Source organism: Cariama cristata, unplaced genomic scaffold (genome assembly GCF_000690535.1).
Source record: "Cariama cristata isolate BGI_N322 unplaced genomic scaffold, ASM69053v1 scaffold7152, whole genome shotgun sequence".
In the NCBI taxonomy this organism is placed as follows: Eukaryota; Metazoa; Chordata; class Aves; order Cariamiformes; family Cariamidae; genus Cariama; species Cariama cristata.
The window spans coordinates 22035-42523 of NW_009605434.1; the positions used below are offsets into that span (position 1 = coordinate 22035).

General features: G+C 41.8%; 1 protein-coding gene across 1 annotated transcript in view; it reads right to left on the reverse strand.

The window, feature by feature from the left end:
* Positions 1 to 20489, reverse strand: part of SYNJ2 (synaptojanin 2) — a 48958-nt gene that overhangs the window by 2818 nt on the left and 25651 nt on the right. The window contains exons 12-23 of the mRNA XM_009695944.1: positions 19620 to 19760; positions 16386 to 16578; positions 14505 to 14663; positions 14127 to 14283; positions 11841 to 11958; positions 9522 to 9740; positions 8245 to 8323; positions 6833 to 7001; positions 6297 to 6449; positions 3536 to 3670; positions 2191 to 2303; positions 1320 to 1428 (exon numbers count right to left, since the gene is read on the reverse strand). Of these exons, the coding sequence (XP_009694246.1) occupies positions 1320 to 1428; positions 2191 to 2303; positions 3536 to 3670; positions 6297 to 6449; positions 6833 to 7001; positions 8245 to 8323; positions 9522 to 9740; positions 11841 to 11958; positions 14127 to 14283; positions 14505 to 14663; positions 16386 to 16578; positions 19620 to 19760 (1745 nt within the window). The remainder of the gene's footprint in view (positions 1 to 1319; positions 1429 to 2190; positions 2304 to 3535; positions 3671 to 6296; positions 6450 to 6832; positions 7002 to 8244; positions 8324 to 9521; positions 9741 to 11840; positions 11959 to 14126; positions 14284 to 14504; positions 14664 to 16385; positions 16579 to 19619; positions 19761 to 20489) is intronic.

Consider the following 20489-nt stretch of genomic DNA (forward strand, 5'->3'; position numbering starts at 1 on the left):
AACAAATGGCATCTTGGCCTGATCAGAATGTAGCTTCAAGATAATTTCTTTCACAGTCATGTTTCCCAAAATGCGCATGCCTAAAGGGCTGGCTCAGGCCAGGAAGGTAGGTCTTAGAAATAACCCCAGACCTTTGCCATCCTGTCACATTTGTAAGAGGCAGTTAGCGGAAAACTCCCCTGCCTGAAACAATTTCATGCCAAACCAGCAGTGCTGTGCCACTTCCATTTCACCAAGTGGAAGGAAACACTGGCTGGGGGTTCAGGAGTACTGGACTCAAGTCCTGAGTCTCCTTTTGCCATGGCTTTCTTATCTGGAAAATCAAGATACTGATACGAGGCACATCTTGTAGAGTACTTTGGGAAGAACTGTAAATGCCAACTGGTGGTACAGCACAAGGGACTGAAAGGGATGCTGACCGGACTAGTTTCCTTACCCACACCAAGTGAAACTCGTAATGTGAATTTCAAAATGAATGGAGAGTAAACCTGATTTCAAAACCAAATGAAGAGCACTCTCTGAGGGACAAACATCAAGATGCCTTTATGATATTTCTAATTAAATTGGACTAGTCCAGAGTTCATTTGCTCTATTTACAAATTAAAAGGGATGGTTTTCTCCTAAACTGAGAGCCTTGCAAACTCAGGTAGCTATCTCAGAGTCGTGCTGCATTCTCTCGCATCCATACAGCATCAGCAGAAAGACTACTTGCCATCCTGGAGGGTATTCACACTGCCTAACTTTCAATACCTAAACCAGTTTCCTGCCCTTGCAAGAAGCTCTCTTCTCCAGGGATTAGACGGAGAGCCTGAACACAGAGTAGCCTTTTAGCTTAGCTATTCAAGCTAATGTGGTGCAAGCTTCTAGTTAGGTTACAACTACACTTGCTGTCCAAATGTGAACAGAATCCAGGTTATTTCTCCCACAGCTGTATTTGCTCTCTAGTTCTGCTTGGAACAGTGAGCAGTCACTACATGCAGCTCTGAGCTAACACAGGCACTATCAGTTTAAGTAAGATCCCATCTTTATCTTTCGATTCTTCAGACTAAATCTGAACATAAGTAACCCAATGTGCTCCTAGTAACAGGTTCTACAACAAAATATACAACTTAAGTCATCTTGAAGAAAAGAAAAAAAAGTTAACATTATCAAAACTGACAGAGAACACCAAGTAGAGTCTTCCAAGAATGTGTATGTCAGCATTTAGGTGAGCTTCTGAATAGAAATATGTGCATCTGGGCTATGATGGGATGGATGAATACACCTACAGTTTTCTTTATTTAAAGATTTTTAAAAGTCACTTAGAAAGCTGTGCTTACCTCCTTTAGCTTCCATAAGACATCTAATAGCTTCTTCTGCTTCCTCAGCTGTGGTGGTTTTGATCTGCTTGACATTGTAAGGTTTACTTATTCCAGTCCGGACTTTAGGCTTTAAAAAAAAAAAACAAACAACAAAAAAACCCAAAAATGAGTAATCTTGAGAGAACTGATTTTTCCTGTACACCTGTAATCTTACAGCTAAGCTCACACACCTGTAAAGTTCTGGTTTTGCCAGTGGCTATTCATCAATCTATAAATACTACAGAAATTCTGGGGAGTCTTTTGGCAGATACTACATCTTTGTTCCCAGCTGACAGACAGGCCAATGGCTTACTGCCGCAGCTAGTCCCTTAGCCATCTCGTCTTCACTACATTAGGGTTCTCATCCAACAAGACTGGAGTGCGGAGGTGTTTCCACATTCTAGTCTTGGTTTCCTCAGAGGGTTAGCAGCCTGGCTGGCAAGGGTCAAGGCTTTCCCTGCATTCTGTGCACTAGCATGGCCCGTCAAAAAAGAGGTGAGAAAAGAATTAAAGGATATTATCATGCTGTTGAAAATTCAAGTTACATCTGTCAGAAAGCAGCACGTGGAATAAATCAACAGTGCCCTGGTCTTGCACCATTCTCTCTCTCCCTCTTTGGCCTTTCTAATTCCTGGCAATTTAATAACGTTTTTCTGGTGTCAAGCAGTTCCTACAGTCCTGTATTACAGTACAACAGGTTCATCTTAGCATTTCCAGCCCAGGTATGTGATGGACTTCCTTCCTCGTATGACAGATGCATAATGTATGTGATGCTCAGTATCTATAGTGTCTACGGTGATGGGGGAGAGCAAGACAACGCGAAGTGGCCCCACTGAGCAGCAGGACTCACGGGCTGCTGAGGGGCTCCGGGTAGCAGCTTTGCTGTTGCCAGGATGGAGCAGGTGGAGTGGCTTCCTGGAGAAAGGGAACCATCTGAGGGGGACTTTTTGCCTGATGTTCCAGCTGAAAGAAGAATAAAAATGACTTTTTCCATTCAAGAGCTGGTACAACATTTTATCTGCAATGGAGCAAAACCAATGTGTTTTGAAATTGTTTGTAATAAATAAAAGAGATGCTGTCACCCTCCCTGCTCTTCCAGGGACAGACATATTAGGCAAGACCTTCCTGTAGGACACCAGGGACCTCGAGTCCCTCTGCCTGAGTGCCAAGAGCCAGACACTTTAATCTACGAGGAGTGATGGGCTCAACTGTTACTGGTCTAATCTAAGGTGAAAAGAAATCTCAACACAGAATAGAATGCTGAAATCTTGAACTGTTTCAGGAAGCAGTTTCCTAGCTAGTCTTGCTTTCATTTAATTAATTTAATATAACCTCAGCTGAGCATTAACATTGAATTCCAGGCACTCAAATACAGATAGCAGCATTGTCACTTCTGTGCAACAGATTCAGAAATGAATGGGAATAATCCCAAAGAACTCATCTTCCAGCAGTGAGTCTGACAGAACCTTTAATTTAAGACTGAAAAAGATACACAGAAGAAAGACTTTTGGGCTACAGGAAAAATGTGATGTATAGATTGTGTCATACAGAAGGCAAAGATGATTATGCTGATCTAGCAACCAGCATTCATCCAGAAGTAGCCATAAAAACAGGAGCAGCACAGCATTGATGGCATCTCAGCTGGGTAGAGCTTAGGTAAAGAGCATCAATTCCCCTTTGTGCCTCCCTGAAAACCATAAGCCACTTTGCATTTCTTTCATAAACACAAAAGCAAGCAAGAATTGCTTGCAAAGCAGGAAAGGACAAAAACTGTCCAGAACAAGTGTTTTGTCAAAGCTTTCTAAAAGGAAGATTACAATTAAGTCAGAAACAAAGAAAGTGTAAGAAAACACTCAGCGACTTTGGAAGTCAGCAGGCATAAATACTGATATTTATTTTTATTGCCACAAAGTGGCTGGTCAACTCTCTAACCTGAGTGATGAGTTAGTATGAAACACATGGGCCATTCCAGCCCCACTAAAGGCATTTTTTTGTGGAGTGTCTGTCATCCTAAAGACAAACTTCTCTCATTGCTAACTGCAGCCATAGTCAGGCTGAAACAGGCTGGGAAGCAACTACTAGTACCTCAACAGCCTGACATTTCAGAACAAGGTATTACTTTCTTTGTCACCCCGAAATGGCTGGCAAAACCGTTCAGCTGGGGCCAACACAACATTAAAGAAAATTAAACTCACCGGGAGGGGGAGGCCTCTGTGGTGGCTGAAGCGGCCGAGGCCTGGTAGGGATGGACAGAGACCTGCTTGGAGTCCGGCGGCGGCATTCCCCACTTGCCTCCAGCTCCCGCTTCAAATCGGCCAGGTCTGTATCATCTAGGGAAATTTTAGAAAGGATCTGCATTAGATGCCCGCTGGGTGAGATGCACCAGATGTGAGTGGTCAGGAGAGAGGCGATTATGAATGGCAAGCCTCAACCAGATATCTCAGCAACACGACATGGCTCCTTTCATATTGTTTTGCTCTCCCTGAATGTCTCCCTGCTCCCACTCAGGAAACATCTACACTTCTCTCTCTCCTTTTCCAGCATTTATTAGCTGTTTGTGCTGACACAAAGACTGCCTGCATCTGATTTCAGGGTTACTAGTCACCTTGTTAGATTCTGAGTTTTTCACAGCCAGACTTGGCGGCAAACTGCTCTCATTCAAACTGTGTCATGGCAGCCCCGAGGAGGCTAGTCACCATCAATCCCTTGCTCTTCCTTCCTAAACACAGGAATTCCCTCTGAGGATTAGAGAACTTGCCTTGCTCAGGAGAACCAGTTTTATGTCAGAGAAAAACCTGTCTGAATGGCTCACTCACCACACCTCTGCTTTCCAGCAACATCTCCTAACAGGTTCACCTGCCTCAGCCTGCTAGCCCTTGGCTGCACCTTACGTGACTGGGTAACTGCAGTCGTTCATCCCGTCTAAGCCTCTCTGACAGCCAGAGAGGCAAGAAGTAGGGATTGCTTTAGTCTCCCAGTCTGCTTTAGTCAGGGCTTTCACTTCAGTTCTCTCAGCTCACCATGGCTGCCCAGTCACGCAGCTTTGTTCTTTAGGGCTCCAAAATTCACTGGGTTCAGTTTTGTCCCTGTGGTTTGGAGAGGATGGGGAAGGAATTATGTAGCAGTAGTCTCTCATACTTCAGGCATTTTTACAAAAGTTCTTGTTTTTCAGAAAGCTGTGCTCTGCAGGGAATACCGAGCTGCCTCACACTTTCCTGCTCCCACTCAGCAGCGGATGGCAGCCGCAGAGATGGAGCCTGTGATCTGCCCAACCCGCCCTCCCCTTTCTCTCTGCATTTTCGATACCTCTAAAGCTGCAGGTACAGGCTCATCGGTAGCATCCGAGGAGTTATGCAAGCACCGAAAAGCATGGCTTGAAATTCTGGCAGTAATGCTGAACGCAAGACAAAAACCAGCCATCGCCACTCTATCCCTTCCCCTAAAAGGTTGCTGGTTTTAGGCAAGGGCTCCCCGGGACACCAGTCTCGTGAGGCTACGCCCTTCTCTGACCTCAGAAACACACATACACACTGTTCTGCCCGTCACTGGTTTCCACCTGTGTCTGACACCAGCTATACAATCATCGTACCTTCCATTAGGAGTTACTCAGGCAGAATTGGAAGCTTATGGAGGCATCTGAAATTGCAGAGACTTTCAAAATGGATTGAATATATCATATTTTGAGTTGTGTGAGATCATGACCCCACCTTGACCTCCTTCAAACTATACTTTATAATCTCCATTTACTTTGTGCTATTTTTTTGTGGAGAAGAGTTCGTGTGGGTGAAAAGAATCACTGCAATTCTCTGTAGCTTAATGAATCATCACACGGTAGGCCAGAGGTGTTTGGAGGGCAAGGCATCCTATAATACAAAGTGATTGGCTTCACAGTATTTAATAATGACAGATTGCTCCTTGACTCAGGGCTAGGTTTCTGGGTCTGGCCACACGGCACCCAGCCTATGACTCAAGGTGGGCAAGAAAGCTGTATATCGCTCTGATTGCTTAGAAAATCTGTCTGTGTAAACGTACGAATTTCATTTAATCTTTTTGAACTCTACTTCTGATTCAACCTTTGAAGGTATTAAAAGTTTTCTCTTTTATGTCAGAAGACAAAGCACTTCTGAGAGAGTGCAGAACGACAGCCACTCAATCACTTGCTGTCACAATGAAGCATTTAATACGTGACCCAGCCTGCTGATGCTTGGTCACCGAAGCACGTCCTGATCACGTCCCAGTGTAAGACCACCACTGGCTTGGCTAGTTCTTGGTGCAGTTTTTATCAGTATTTTCTTCACAGTTTTATCTCCTCTTTACTGAATTGTTTCACAATAATGTGCAAACAAGCCAGGTGACCAGGAAAAAAGGTAACACATTTATGAAGCATTAAAAGAATGAATATACCTGTTGTGTGAACCTTGATTTCTTCAGAAATAAATAAAATGGGAACAAAGGAGAAACTTCAGGCCTCTTTGAAGTCATTTGAACACGACCACCTCCTGTACTGCCCAACTTAAATCTGACTGCACTGCCATCTTGCTCAAAGGACGGAGCCAAGCCCATCACTGAATCAACAGGATCCCTTTGGTTTGATTTTGCTCTGGCCCTCACCGATAAGAAAATAACGGACAATTTTTTGTTGTATGCTCTGGTGCCGAACAACATCAAATAGATAAAAAGACTTAATTTCTCCTGACTATAAAAGGAAACCAGCATTCCTCAGCATTCCTGTGTTGCCCAAGGCTAAAGAGGAGGATTTAAGCTTTATTATTTGTATTGCTGTTATGCCTGAGTGCCTCAGTTACAGCTGCTAATTCAAGAGGGGGTTGAGCATGAACATGTACCAAAATGATGATCCTTATCTTTGGAGGACCTACAATGAAAATATAAATGAACAGGGAAATATAGACAAAAGGAGAACAAACTTCAGGTCTTACTTTAAGGTAGATACTTTACCTTTATATAGCCATGGGTTTTGTCCAGATTTGTTTGAAAAAGCTACAGATGTGAAATGTTCAGAGCCTTCAGGTGTATCTTCTGCTGTGTCTGCTACTAGGTGTTGACACAAAGCATCATCTAAATAATCATCTTCATCCTCCACTATATCACCTGAATTAAAATATTAGATAACAAAGAATTAGTGAGCAAAGGCATTCTCTGTCTCTTTCTACTGCCAATGAATTTAATCTACAGGTTAGGCAAGCTTCTTGTGTAACCCATGTGTTTCACTACAGTTTGTTTCTCTACAGACAACTGTACCATACATTGGACTTGCTAACATATATTATAACACTAAATTGATAGGACAATCTAAGCAACAGTTCTCTGCCCAGGCGTAGTGCCGGGTCACGACTTTAGTTACAATCCTCTTTTTAAGAAGTGTGGCTTCATTATGAATTAAGATACCAGTGACACTCATACTGTACCTTCTCTGTGCAATCAAAGTCAGCAAAGCAATTTCTCACAACTTCACTTAGAAACCCGCTGCTCACCTTCTGAGTCATAGTCCAAACTTGAGAAGTCAAAATTTTCTTCCAGAAGACAGGAGTTTGCCGTGGGGGACATGGGGGCAATGCTGTCCCGTTTTCGAGCAATTTCCTCCTGAAGGCCCTTCAGCCAGTCCTTAGTCTTGGGCCGGATCTTCACTGTTCTGCCTCTAACCTAACGCAAAGAAAGAATTGTTTCCCCTTTGCCAAGCAACTTCACAAATGAGAACACCTGACCAGAATAAGCAAGCGCTGTCAGTCTATTGTACAACTACTTCAGAAACCGATGCAACTAAAGCTTCATTTCAGAAGCTAAATGAAAAGGAAGCACTCTTCCTACCCCCATAACTAAGTTTTCAGACTGTAACAATATTCTTGAAAAAAAATTAGCTTCACAGCTCAAAAGCACTGATGCTGCATTCGGGAAACGCTTGAGAAATAGGTGAAACTTCAAATATCGTCAAAACGATACTCTGATAGCAATAGTGGTGTGGTAGAGATCCATTTTTGACTTAGTAGCTTTAAAACACACAACAGTTTGCTACCTGCTGCCATCTGTAAAGAGACGCTGCTCAGAAAATCCCAAATATGATAGTTAATGTATATTATTAAACAGATTAAGACCACAGCTGCTTGTATGTGTTGCCTCATGACATTTGGGCTGAGATGTATCCAAGCAAGCAGCTTTGGCAGCAAAACTAGTTTGGAAAGTTCCTGACCCAGGTTCCCAGCACCTTCACACGCTGCGCACATACAACTGTGTTTCGATCTGTGCTATAAATTACACCAATGAAACGAGCCAAATTAAAAGATAAAACTCCAAATATGAAAGAAGAATGTGAAAGAAGAATGAGAGTTAAATCCATTACTTCAGTGTTAAGTTTACAGTGCAGCCCCACAAACAGTTTTGTCAGCATAAACGAGGGGGTTGATGAATTGTAGCGTAGGCATGGGAAGGAAGAGTAGGGGATGGGAAGGTAAACGCCTACTGCTAATGCCGAGTTTGCCATGGAGGCAATGCATCATGTTGTTCCAGCTTGGTAGGAGGAGTTTATTTGATACACTTAAGAGAAACAAAAGAAATCTCCAAACCACAATTGTGAGGATGCTTTGGCAACAGTATAAAGTCACACAATCTCAGGAGAACTGCTTCAAGCACCAGAACAATGACCAAGTCCATGTATTACACAGTGGCATCAGAGCGCTGCTTAGGAGCTCCAAGAAAAGGCACCTCCTGCCCTCCTGAAACTGAAATACTGCGTTAAAAGCCTCAGCGTTAAAAGGACTCTGCAAGCACTAAGTTTCTTTGAAATAATGCTACTTGATTTAGCCAGAAACTCAACTATCTCATTCTAAGCAACCACTTCTGAGAAATGTGTTATGAAATTATTATTATTACAGGTTTGAGAGATTCTTACTTTGACACCATCTATATCCATAACACGAAGAGCTGACTTGCTGTCTGCAAATGTCACCAGCATTTGACCTCCACTGATCCTAGGAAAAAAAGGCAGGGGAGAGAAAAGAGTGCATTTTACTTCACCATTGAATAAAAAGCCTTAAAGGCAAGTGTGATAGTTTCGAATAGCTATGTATTTGGCTTTGGTTGTATTTTCCTCACAGCTCTTTTTTGGGGAGGAGCAAGTGATCTATGAACCCCAGTTGGGCTCTTCCTCTCCCCCATCCTCCCTTGTGTGACCCCAGCACCCTGCCCTTTACGGGATCAGCCCTGAAGCTGAGGGACAAACATCTCGGCAGCCGTTGACAGGATACCAAGCCCGATAACCACACTCCCTCTGTACTAATTTCCATAGCTCTGCATATCCCTTCATCTCAGAGGACACGTGATATGTCCTAGTAGTACACCATCAAGCTCTAAAGCAATTCAAAACAAAACAAAACAGAAGCAAACCACCAAAGCATGTTTTTTTCTTGCTCCTTTTCTTCACAATCGAGGTGGTGCTGCTGTTCCTGCAGGGCTGCTTTTGAACCCTCCACTTATATTTGGTACTTCATAAAACCATACAACAACAGGTCATCAGTTTTCTCCATTAATAAATGGGTCAAACACAACATAAACAAGTTTCTGGTCTTGTTTCCCAGGTCAACTATCAGGTCTTTTGCCTGTATTTCTCAAAACAGAAGTCTCATAGCTATGCTGGAGCTCTGTACAGAATCAACCAGCATGAAATTAAACTGCTCTGCCAGAAGGTATCACACTTTCCCTCTCAAACTCAGTAGGTGATAGAACTGCGAGAAGCCGTACTATTAACAAATAAGCAAAATGACCCCCAAAAGAAAGGAAAGCTAGCCAGGAAATCCTCGTGAGTGTGAAAAAGTGCTGGAAGAGAGCAGACCTCCTTGGAGAGGACCCGCCAGCAGAAGCAATGAATGGAAATGAGGCCTGAAACTAAAGGTGAAGATTCACGTCAAAGCCTCTGCTTTATGGTGCTGTACTGAATAAAATTCTCCTCCACTCAGCCAATAGAGCTGTTAGACTATTTCTTTAACAGGCTGATGAGAGGTAAAAGATATTCAAAACACTTGTATTCAATTTCTAATGAAGAATTCAACACGCAGTAAAGGAATTCAGCATACTACTTTCTAATGCAAAGTTAATGCTGTCAGGACAAAAAGGGAATTTCTAGTCTGTGTTTTTGAACAGATGACATTGCATTTCAGATCCCAAACTTACCTGACCAGAACAATAGTGCCATAATCCTCAAACATTTGCATAAGCTCTGTGCGCAAGTCCTCAGGAAATTCATTTTTCTCTTCAGGTGTTGGTGATAGCAGATTTACCACTACTGTGGCATCCAGTGGTCCCTGGAAAGATGACACTTCCTGGAAAACACTCTCACGGGCAGCTTGATCAACTTCCTGAACTTCCACTTCTACAATAGCTAACACTGGCCTACATGAAACAAAATGGTTATTTAAAATTAAGATCAATATCACCCACTAGGAAATGCTTATATAAAATTAAAATCAATGTCAAGCAGTAGGACAGGTAAGCACTTTGTTGTGTGAAAGACAGACAGTGTATTGTTTAAACTCTATACATCTTTGATAATTTTGAATGCCACAATGTCAAATCTCATTGCACGTATTTAATTAAGCCTGCTATACCTTAGAAGGAAGTGATTATTACCTATGTTCTACACAGAAAGAGAGACAGAACAAAGTACTTTAGGTCTTACTGCAAAAAAGCACTGTGGCTGGCAATACAACCCTGAAGTTCAGAGTCTGCTGGATTGTTTCATTTTTCCTGCAGTGGAAGATCATGCCTTAAGCAACGTTAATTATATTTACCAGCCCTGCAGTAGCTGAATGCAACAGTGAGGACACACCATAAAGGAATTCAAATCACAATTGTGTGTAGCACTTGTGGCAAATTTGCAGTCTAAAAATATCAGGATTCACTCATTATCAAACAGCTGTGTCCCAAAACGTCTATAAATTGGGAAGGCAATATATTATTTTCTGTTAGACAAGGCCACATAAAGACATCTTCTTCCAAAAACTAAGGACAAGGCACTCTAAGTGTATAACGTGGTTATGTAGCAAACATATGTCAATCCATCACATTATAAGCAGCCAACACTGCAAACTTGCTTCTTCAGCCACTTCTTACAAGTGTCCTGGTTTGGCTGGTTTGACAGTGACAACAAATTACCTCTCTATGTGTTAGATTGAAATAAAATTGAGAAAGCTGTCTGAAAGTGTAAAGCTTGTCTCATCTCAGTGGATGCAATCCACATTCTTAGATTTCCACCTGCACATACACACAGAGCAGTAACTGGGATGGCTGCTCATCTATTTCAAATTTGCTGCCTCCTACTTGCAATGGAGCAGGCTCCGGAATGCACAATACCAGAATATACGAAAGCAACAACAGCAGACCTAGAAAGGAATAGTAAAGGGGAAAAAAAAAAAAGGTATAGGAAGCGTTAACAATTTCTATAAGCACTGTGAATCATAATGCATTTCCATATGTCACAGAGATATAGCTAAGCCCTTTCTCTAGCACAAATGTTGGGAAAGCAAACCTGCTGACTATAATTAAAAAGCAGTTTTTGCAGTCAAGTTTGCCGAAATAGAAAACCAATGTACAACAGCCATGTTTCACAGATTGCATCCTCAGGGTCCTATATAATGAGTGCAGCAGTTCCACTGTGCTTTGTGGAGCACAGCAATGTCAAAGCCTTGACACAGAGAAACTGATTGCAAGAGGCATGTTCTTCAGTTGCTGAAGGAATACAGAACAGTCCTGTATGCAAGAGCACCATGAGAGCACAGAGCCAGCTACTGTGGGCCACTGAGCACTGCTATGATGAACAATATTGTAGCATTTCCGTAGAGCGTGCAAGGGGTGAGACAAAGATTATTCTGAATGCAAGGGAGCTTTCACGATGTATTTATTACAGAATTTGTTTCAGAGAAGTGAAGCTGTGAACAATTTAACAAAGAGAGGTCATTCAGATCCCTAAAGAGAAGTTAATGATACAGACCAACCAGCGGCACTGGTCTTTGTTTTTTCCTCCTTCTCCCATCCCCATTTCTAAAGGAAGCCCAGAAGCCCAACACTTCACTGCTCTGAAGAGGTCCCACCTCTGTGTACATGGCTTACACCTCTTCAGGCCACACAGTCCCAACCTCCTCCTCTCCCACTGCAAGCTGAGTGGGAGTCTGGCAGAGCAGCTTGTTTTGGTATTGGAGCTTTCCAAAAACAAGCAACAGAAAGCCCTTGGTTTTCTATACCTGTTGCTGCAACTTATCCAACCCTTGCTGAGATCGCAGTGCAGCAGAAACCAATACAGGACCATAGATACTTGCCACTCTGGTATAAAACCCACCATAAGGGGGAAAAAACCCACCAAGCGGATACCGAGCACAGAATAAGGGTGTAATTCCTGTTATAATCAGACTCGGTCCTTCACTCTGAAGATGTAATTCAGTATGACACATTCTAACCTAGCAGCCCTTTCTCTGATTATTTGCTTAGGACTTTTACCTGTGGTCAGATGCTTGCAGCTCCGCTCTCCCATAGTACATCAAGGCTCCAGGGCTCCAGGTGTGCCTGACTTTAGTTTCAGCATTCAGATCACTGTCTAGAAGATTGATCTCTCCAGCTATGCAGCACAAAACACAATTTAAAACTCACCCAAAGCTAGTTTTACTAACAGTTAAAAGCTATTTTATTAGGATGCACTTCACAGACCCTAGTAGTGGGAGGTGGAGTTTTTTGTTCTTGTCTATACCATTCAAATAAAAGTTTGTATTCAAAAAGATTTACAAGTTAGAGACCAGTAAAAAAATACAGAAAGGAAAGGGAGTGTAACAGAGACAGGTGATCACCAGAATAAGGCACCTGCAAAATGGTTAACCTGAATGTCACCCAATCAATTACCTGTACAATCTGGGTTGACAGAGTTGTATTAGTATTTTTCCTCCTGCTCCCTTATTGACCACAGAAACAGACACCGTGCTTGCAAAATACATTGCAAATCTGAATAATACACAGGGATGGGAGAAATAATACACAAGAGATGGGGGAAAGCAAACTCATGGAAATCCAACCTCCAAATACTTCTTTTGCAATGCATTAAGGTGACAGGAAGAGCTCCAGACATTATGCTAGAGTGAGATATTAGTATTTTTCCTCCTGTTCCCTTATTGAAGAGCTCCAGACATTATGCTAGAGTGAGGTATTATATTGTTGTCAATAACAGCAAAGTTTTTAGGTCACTGTTTGGGCTCATTGATAACTCTCTCTCTTTTCTGTGGAGTTGAAAATGAGTTAACATGGAATACAGTGTTAATTGATAACTCTATCTCTTTTCTGTGGAGCTGAAAATGAGTTAACATGGAATACAGTGTTTCTGCCTGATCACTGACATTGGGGCTACACTTTCTCCTCAGAAGGCAAATAGTCCTCTAGCCTCCAGCAGTAACAAAAAAGCAAGGCAAAAGAATTAGAGCCGAGAGGTAGAAGAGCCTTGCCACCAGCAGTAAAGGAGAGGGACTCTGGCAGCGAGCTAATTAGAAAAGCTCTGCAGGGCTGGGAAGGTGGGCGCCCAGACAAGGGGTCAGTTACAGACCCATGTGAGCCAGCCGTGGGAGGCCTGCAAGCTCTAACGAAGGGAACCTGCCTTGGCTCTTACAGACCAGCTAGATAGGTCCTACGTTCTGTGCACACTCCATCAGCTGAAGTCCTCCCAGGGGCAAGCCTTGCCATGCAAAATAAGGAATATGCACTGAAAATGCTGAAGGGTTTCCTTTCTCCTCAGTTAAAATAGCCCTCTTGTGCTGGCTCTTTTCATTCTCCTTATTATGTCTCATATAGCTTTTCTATCCCAGATTATATCTCTTATCAATGGTTTAAACCCCTCATTTTACTTTATTTTTCATTCCTTAAATAAGAGTGAATATTTCCGTAGCACACTGATATGTACTCTCTGATTGCCTTAGTTTTGCTGTGTAGTTTTTACACCTAGGGTACTCATGGTATGACTTGGATTCCAAGCAGTAGTTCCCAGGCATGTGAAAAATCACATCTGCAGGCACAAACCAAATTACTTCTCCAGCGATTACACTTTTAATATTAATTTGTTCAGATTTCATAAACATTGGGAGACAGATGCACCTGCAGACTGAGAGAATGGTTATGAAAACTGTCCCTGGATACACAAAGAAATACTTTTTATTTTGTTGTTGGAACTTTTGAATAACAAGTGAAAACAGCCCTTCTGTTGTGCTGGCCACTCATGATCTCAAAGTACTTAATAAGTACTAATTAATGAAATCTCCCCCAATTCAGAAACTAGCAGAAATATTCCTAAGAATTACCAAGGCAGAAGAAATTACAGGAGAGCGCTTATACATCTACTGAGGACAATAGTTATAACAATCTAGCCGTTATAACATGGGAACTTTATGTTGACTAATGACTCTGCTGAAAAGCAACAGAATAATTTCTAGATTGCTACAGCTGGATTGTTTTCAGTTCCTCAGCGAGCTCCCAGCACCTTTTCAATCTGTAGGAAACCTTTGTTCATACACTCAAGAAGAAAGGGCACTCTCTGTCTCTGCAAGTTATTCCAGCAAAGCCAAGAGAACATCTGCTTGAGTAAAGCTACTGCAATTTGACTAAGCCTACGAGACACATCTAAAGATAGCTCTCAGCCCAGAACTCACTAGCTCCCTTCCTCACCATTCACCAGATGAAATTCCCTTCTGTGGGTTCTGGATGAAATTTAAAACAAGTTTCAGATAAAGAAGGAGGAAAGATCCTACACACCTGTTTTTTCAAAAGGCAGTTTCTTTCTCCACCAAAGCACTCTGTCAGTCCAAGCTGGGGTTCTGCATTTATCACTTGTATCATAAGCCTCAGAGCCAACGTCATATTTATATGTTGGTCCAAAATTAATAGTCCCTTCATGGAAGTCTTTAAAAATCTATGAAAAGAAATACCATCTCTTTGATTAAGTTACAGATGAGGTACGTGCCACCGTGACGTATCAACTTCCTCACAAACAAACAACATTCCAATTTTTAAAGAAGTTAGTACATTCATGTACTACAAACAAGGGTCTGAAAATGGAACTTTCTCATTCTCTCAAGGAACTAGACCAAGCCAACATGCAGATATTCAAGAAAATGAGACACACTGCCTTACTTTTCCACTGGATTTTTGCTGTTGTAGTTGATCAAATTCCAAAAGTGTCTTCCAATCTTGACGTTTGAGAAAATAAAAGACTTCCTCATATGTTAAATCAATGCGATAGTTAAAATCACCACACCAGAAGACATAGTCATGTGAGAACATGCTCCGTCCCTAGTTTAGAAGTACAGGATACTGTTAATGTTAAATCACGTTTATGAAAACAACTTTTAAATGCACTGAAATGTACAACTCTGAATTACTAAATACTGGACCTACTTGCCACATTCCATTTGTTAAAATCCATCTTGTGCTAAAATAGAATGGTTCCTTCACAGTCTTTCGCATCCCACAGAGCTGAATTCTGTAAACAAGAGTGTCAGACTCTGCCCCCTATTTCCTGAAGGTAGGTCTAAGCTGGGACCTCAGCTTGATATTCACTATTTGGCTATCATGAATATCAAAAATACATTTGTTTCCGTAACACACTTCATATATTTGCATATTCTAAATATAACAAAATATGTGCTTCTGGTACCAAGGCACATTCAGCAACAAAGGTCCTGTGTAAGAATAAGCTCTAAATTTGATTTTATGTGCACTTCATAGTTTTGTAAATGTATTGAAATCAAACGACAATGAAAATTCACTCCAGTTCTCAATTTAACATCCTATCCTCTAACCGGTCTCTGTTTGGTGTTTTTTTTCCCAGTTCAGCTATAAACCTCTAAAACCCAGAGATCTGAAAAGGAAACCTTCCAGAGCTGTGGCTGTCGCCGCACTAGAGGGCACTCTTTATATGCATTATACACACAAGGTACATGTAGCTATTGTAAATGTAAAGGCCATAAAATACTTAATGAGGTATTAGAAGGAAACACCACCATAAGCACAACTTTATGGCCATTTGGAACAGATATTCTATGCAGGACATCCAGACTGTCAGTATTAGTTCTTACATAAAACAACTGATTGATATGCTGCACATGCCAAGCCTCTAAACCTTGCAAACAACAGGAAGTTAAAATTTTATGCTTTGCAACCTAAATGCCATTTTTTGCTGACTAACCAGAATACACAAACTGGTTCATTCCTTCCCTGGTTTAGAACCCAGTCAGAGAGGTCTGAGAAAGAAAGCATTGTGGAAATTAAAGCAACTAAGATTAAGGGAAGCAAAGGAGCATTGCTACCAAATCCCATGGGTTATCTACGGGCCTGAGGAGACAAGTGTGAAATAAAACACTAGGGTGATTGATTTGAAACAATTTAGGAGAAAAGTTATTCATACAGACCAACACTGCCTACTTGCCACACTCTGAGAAAAGCCAGCGGTTCCTTGACGGTGACACATTCATGAGGACAAAATGAAGGGAACAGAAAGTACCATATCAGTGACCAAAAACTGATTTATCTTACCCAAGCGGGAGCAGCTAAAGCACTGATGTACTGTGTGGCATGGATGGTTTTTTAGGAACACTTACAAACTAGTGCCAGCAAGAGCTATCAGTATCATGGTCTCCAGCACTAACACCAGTCTAACACCAGATCTTATCCATGAGGCCTTACAGATTTATCAGTTAAGTTGCACCATTCTGAAAGATCGACTTGAAAACTGCTCAAAGATAAGGACTTTTCAAGCAGTGTGTCAACTGTATTTTTTTGAAAGGCATAGCACTTTTGTAAAGCAAGTGCTATATTGAGTGGTATCTGGTCTCATGTGAAACATGCTTCCTTTTTTTTTGTTTTCTTTACCATTTTCTTTTATGCCCATTCTCCATGGCACTGAGATTACTTCTTTGATGACCTGTCATCAAAGACAGCCTGAGACCAGCTTTGATCATGTAAAGATACATCCTTCATCTCCAATGTTTTTAGCGTACATACACCTACACTTACCATTGGGAAGCTGAGTTTCTGTGTGATTTCTTTATAATCTTCATTCCTCTCTTTCACCTGAGTCTGCCCAGCAGTTAAGTGACTGCATATAAAGCAGAAACTGGTACTATAGAACTGAAAACGAATGCTCACTGCCCCTTTATTTCCAGCTTTTCCTCCCATTCCTGTCTTCACAGTGTCTATCGCTACATCCCTGTATTTAAAAAAAAAAATAGAAAGAGAAAAGAGTGAAGGGCTGCAGGGACAAACATTCAAGTAACTTTGACTGCAACATAAAGAAAAAGCCAGTTTACAATGCCATGTCTTCTCCCCTCCACAAAGCTTGCCGCTTTTAGGCACATCTTTTACTTCCTTGATGATGTTCATGTACTTAAGTTTCAAATTAAATATAATACAATAGTATGGAAATAAAACTTTTTGAACGTATTTTCCTCCTCTTCTTGTCCCTTCCAAACACAGCAGCAAGACATTATTTCTGAAACACTGGAATTTTCTACAGAATCTACTTTTCAAGTTTACCTCCACCATGACTTTTAAAATAGTGATAATAACTAAATTTACTACTATGTTTCCTTTTACTTTTGAACGTATGGGAATCTGTCTTTCAGATAGTTAACAATTTAATTAGTGTTACTATGTGTGGAAACCCAGCTTCACAGTTAGTGCCAGATTTTTCAGTCAATTAAAGAGCAACAGATCATAACCCATAATTTGTTAAATCAGATGCAATAAAATCAGTGATTATTGGGTACAACTATTTATACCTAACTCTTAAAATGAGTTCTGTATTGATGATAAATTGCTTAGGGCCTCCATGTTGTTAATTACATAGTATTTCAATGTCATGATTAGCATACACTTTACTACAGAAAGATGACTTGGCGAAGCAGACCACCTGCTTGCAGGATAATTTCTCCCAGATAGCCAGTCTACTCCAAGAATAAAGCATGCCTATCTGATCGGATAAGTAAATGATGAGATCATTGTTGTAACCAACCCCGGCACCATGCATGTCCTTCCCAGTGAGAAAATTCTATTTTCCAGATACAAGTCAAGCAGATTTGGACTAGAACATTACTGGCTTTAAGCAAGGGGCAGGCAGAACACCACTAAGACTTATTTGAGTTATTGTCAGGCATTCATGATCTGAATGACACAAAATGTTACAGGCTCTCTTTTTCCCTCCCCGCTTCATTTTCTTCTCTCTTCCTCTTCCCCCTACTCATCTTTTCTATCATTTTTCTCCCTCTTAATTTTCCTCTCTTTTCCTGACTGCAGAAAACCACCAGAAGACCCCCTCAGGGAGGCAAAAGAGGACCTTCAAAGTTTTCTGTGACAAGATGGGTTTTAAGCACTCCAAAAGAAGTACATGTTCAGTCTTTTCACTCTAAGGAGTTCTCCCTTCCTGCTGCCTGCCTACCCAATTGCTGACTGATATTCATCTGATTTGCATTCATGGCAAAGGTTATGTTGAGATAACCCACTGTACATTCAACTGCTTGTATTTCATCAATCCTTTCACTGCTGTATAAGCTTCAGCCATTCTCTCATTTTATTTCTTCATTCTCTAATTTCTGTCCGAACCTCTTCAATCTCTGTAAGCACAGAAGCCTTTTTTTGCACTTCTGATCATCTTTGTTTTCCTTTTCCAGACATGGGAAAAACTACATAAGTATACAGGTTAGGTTTGATTACGCTCACATAACACGTAGCAGTATATTAGCATTAAACGATGAAACTTGGTCACTAAAATCAAACTCTTCTCTTTTTCTTTTGAGTTTCAAAGGATTATATCCAATTCCTAGGAGTCTGACAGCTGCAACAGAGCCACTGTGCTGTTCTGCTTCTGATTTCCATTTAACCACGCACTTCCTGCTGGATTACTCAAATTTCTTGTATGCCAGGTGAAAAGTCAAAAACTGACAGAAATCTTTCTCCTTTGGACTGCTTCATATCAGTAAAAATATGTAATTTTTAAAAATCATGTTGAAGAAAGATTACCGGGAAGGCAGCAATGCAAGGCCATCTGGGTTACCTGGATTGCATTACTCCACTTAGCCTACAGCACTTGATGTTGCACAGGCTCTGCACCAATCTTCTCAGTAGATATGAGATCAGAAGGAAGAAGGAAGCAGCTTTTGAGGTTTTAATCACAAAATGCAGTAGTCAATCAGTGCCCCTGATATGGGGTTGAGGGCACTGTTTGGATCATTCCAGACTTTAAGGTCAGACAGACGCCCAAAGATAGCGTTGGCTAATTATTCATTTCCTACCCATTTACACTCAGCGTGCATAATTCTTGCCCGCATTTTAATGCGGATATCCCTGTGGTTTGGTAATCTTCTAGGGGCACGAGGAGTTTGGTCAGTCTCCAGGGACATTGGTGCTAGCAAGCTGAGGACACACAGTTCCGCACCCTCCTGACTAGGCACATAGTTCTGGTTCTTGTGACATCTGGGACAGACAAATACTTAATGGGCCCTTATAGCTCTCAATTCTATAAAATGTCAGAGGGCAAAATTAGGTCTTTCCCCCACGCCCCTTTCCACCTTTTTAGAAAGAAATTCTTCACTATGAGGGTGGTGAAACACTGGAACAGGTTGCCCAGAGAGGTGGTAGATGCCCCATCCCTGGAAGTGTTCAAGGACAGGCTGGATGGGGCTTTGAACAACCTCACTTAGTTGAAGATGTCCCTGCTCATTGCAGGGGGACATTGGACTAGATGACCCTTAAAGGTCTCTTCCAACCCAAAGCATTCTATGATTCTTTTCAAGTCTGGAACTAGACCTATTTCCATAGAGAAACACTGAGAGGGTTATTCTAACGAAAATAGTAAAACGTGCTCTTCAGGCAAAGGCAGGCGCTTGCCTTCACTTGGTGCTCCAAACGCTCTTGGACTTCCTAGCTCAAGTCATTCCTTTTCCAGAAAGACAGTATCCAAACAAGGTGCTACACCCTGACTCCTCACCTGGAGTATGCCCGGCTTCTCGGCTGATCTGGAGGAATGTGTTGGGGCTGCCTGGCCTTTGTGCTAACCAGGAGGATGGACTCCAGACTACTGCTGCCTGGAAACACGTATCTCTCCCACACTGAGCAGAGACAGGAATCAGGTTTGCATGATTCCCACCAAGCTGAAAGAAAAAAATCACTCCCACCCTCTCTGGCCACACTCCAACAGCAGATGTTACTGAAGACACAGGCTGGGGTTTTTTTGGTTTGCTTTTGGTTTTTTACCTGATGAAGGGGACATGATACGGTCGTACAAAGATGAAAAGACAAACACCAACAAGCTGCGCTGATGTCAGCTGAATGTAGCGATGAGTCCTCGAAATAGCTTTTTGAAGCTGCTCTCCCCACATTTTTCTATTCGTTGTACTGGAACAAACATAAAATCATTTAATGGAATCGAAACAAACCACATACAATCAATAAAATGAGCAGATTAACTGTGCCTTAGGTTTGCAGACATCCCATTAGGCTGTAGAACTGCAAGTGCTGTAGGATGCACGTCAGCGACAGATAATACCTCCTTGAGAGCCAGCCCAGAGTTGGCAGGGTCAGTGAGCCCAGGCATAGCGCACAAATACAGTTATCCCGCTTCTGGACACGAGAGGGATTTTGTCTACTATGCTTAGAAAGATCCATGCTCACATGACATTTGATACTCCTGTTCACTGGGGATAACTGGAAGCTGACTTTAGTAATCATAAGCATAAAAACAAAAATCCATGTCAATCTCATGACTTCCAAGACTTCTTGTGCTCACAGTGAAGAAGAGATCTTATCTGGATCTTCTCTGACTGGGCGATGACTGGGTACTCACAGCTGTTAGCTGTTGTTAGCTGAAGGTTTGTGGGTGGGTGCATATACCTTCACTTTTGCAGATCTAGCTTTTTCTTGTCTCCAAAGTCAACTGATAGATGCAGATATACCGCCAGCCCAGCAGCCGTGCTAAGCACTGCTGTAACTTGTCATTCCCAAAACAGCCAACTAACTGGTCCGCCTGATGAATCGGCACTGGAAACATTATCTTCAGGGTTCTACTCTGATTCAGATTCAAAAGGACCAGTATACACAACAGCCTACTGTACATGCTGACATGCC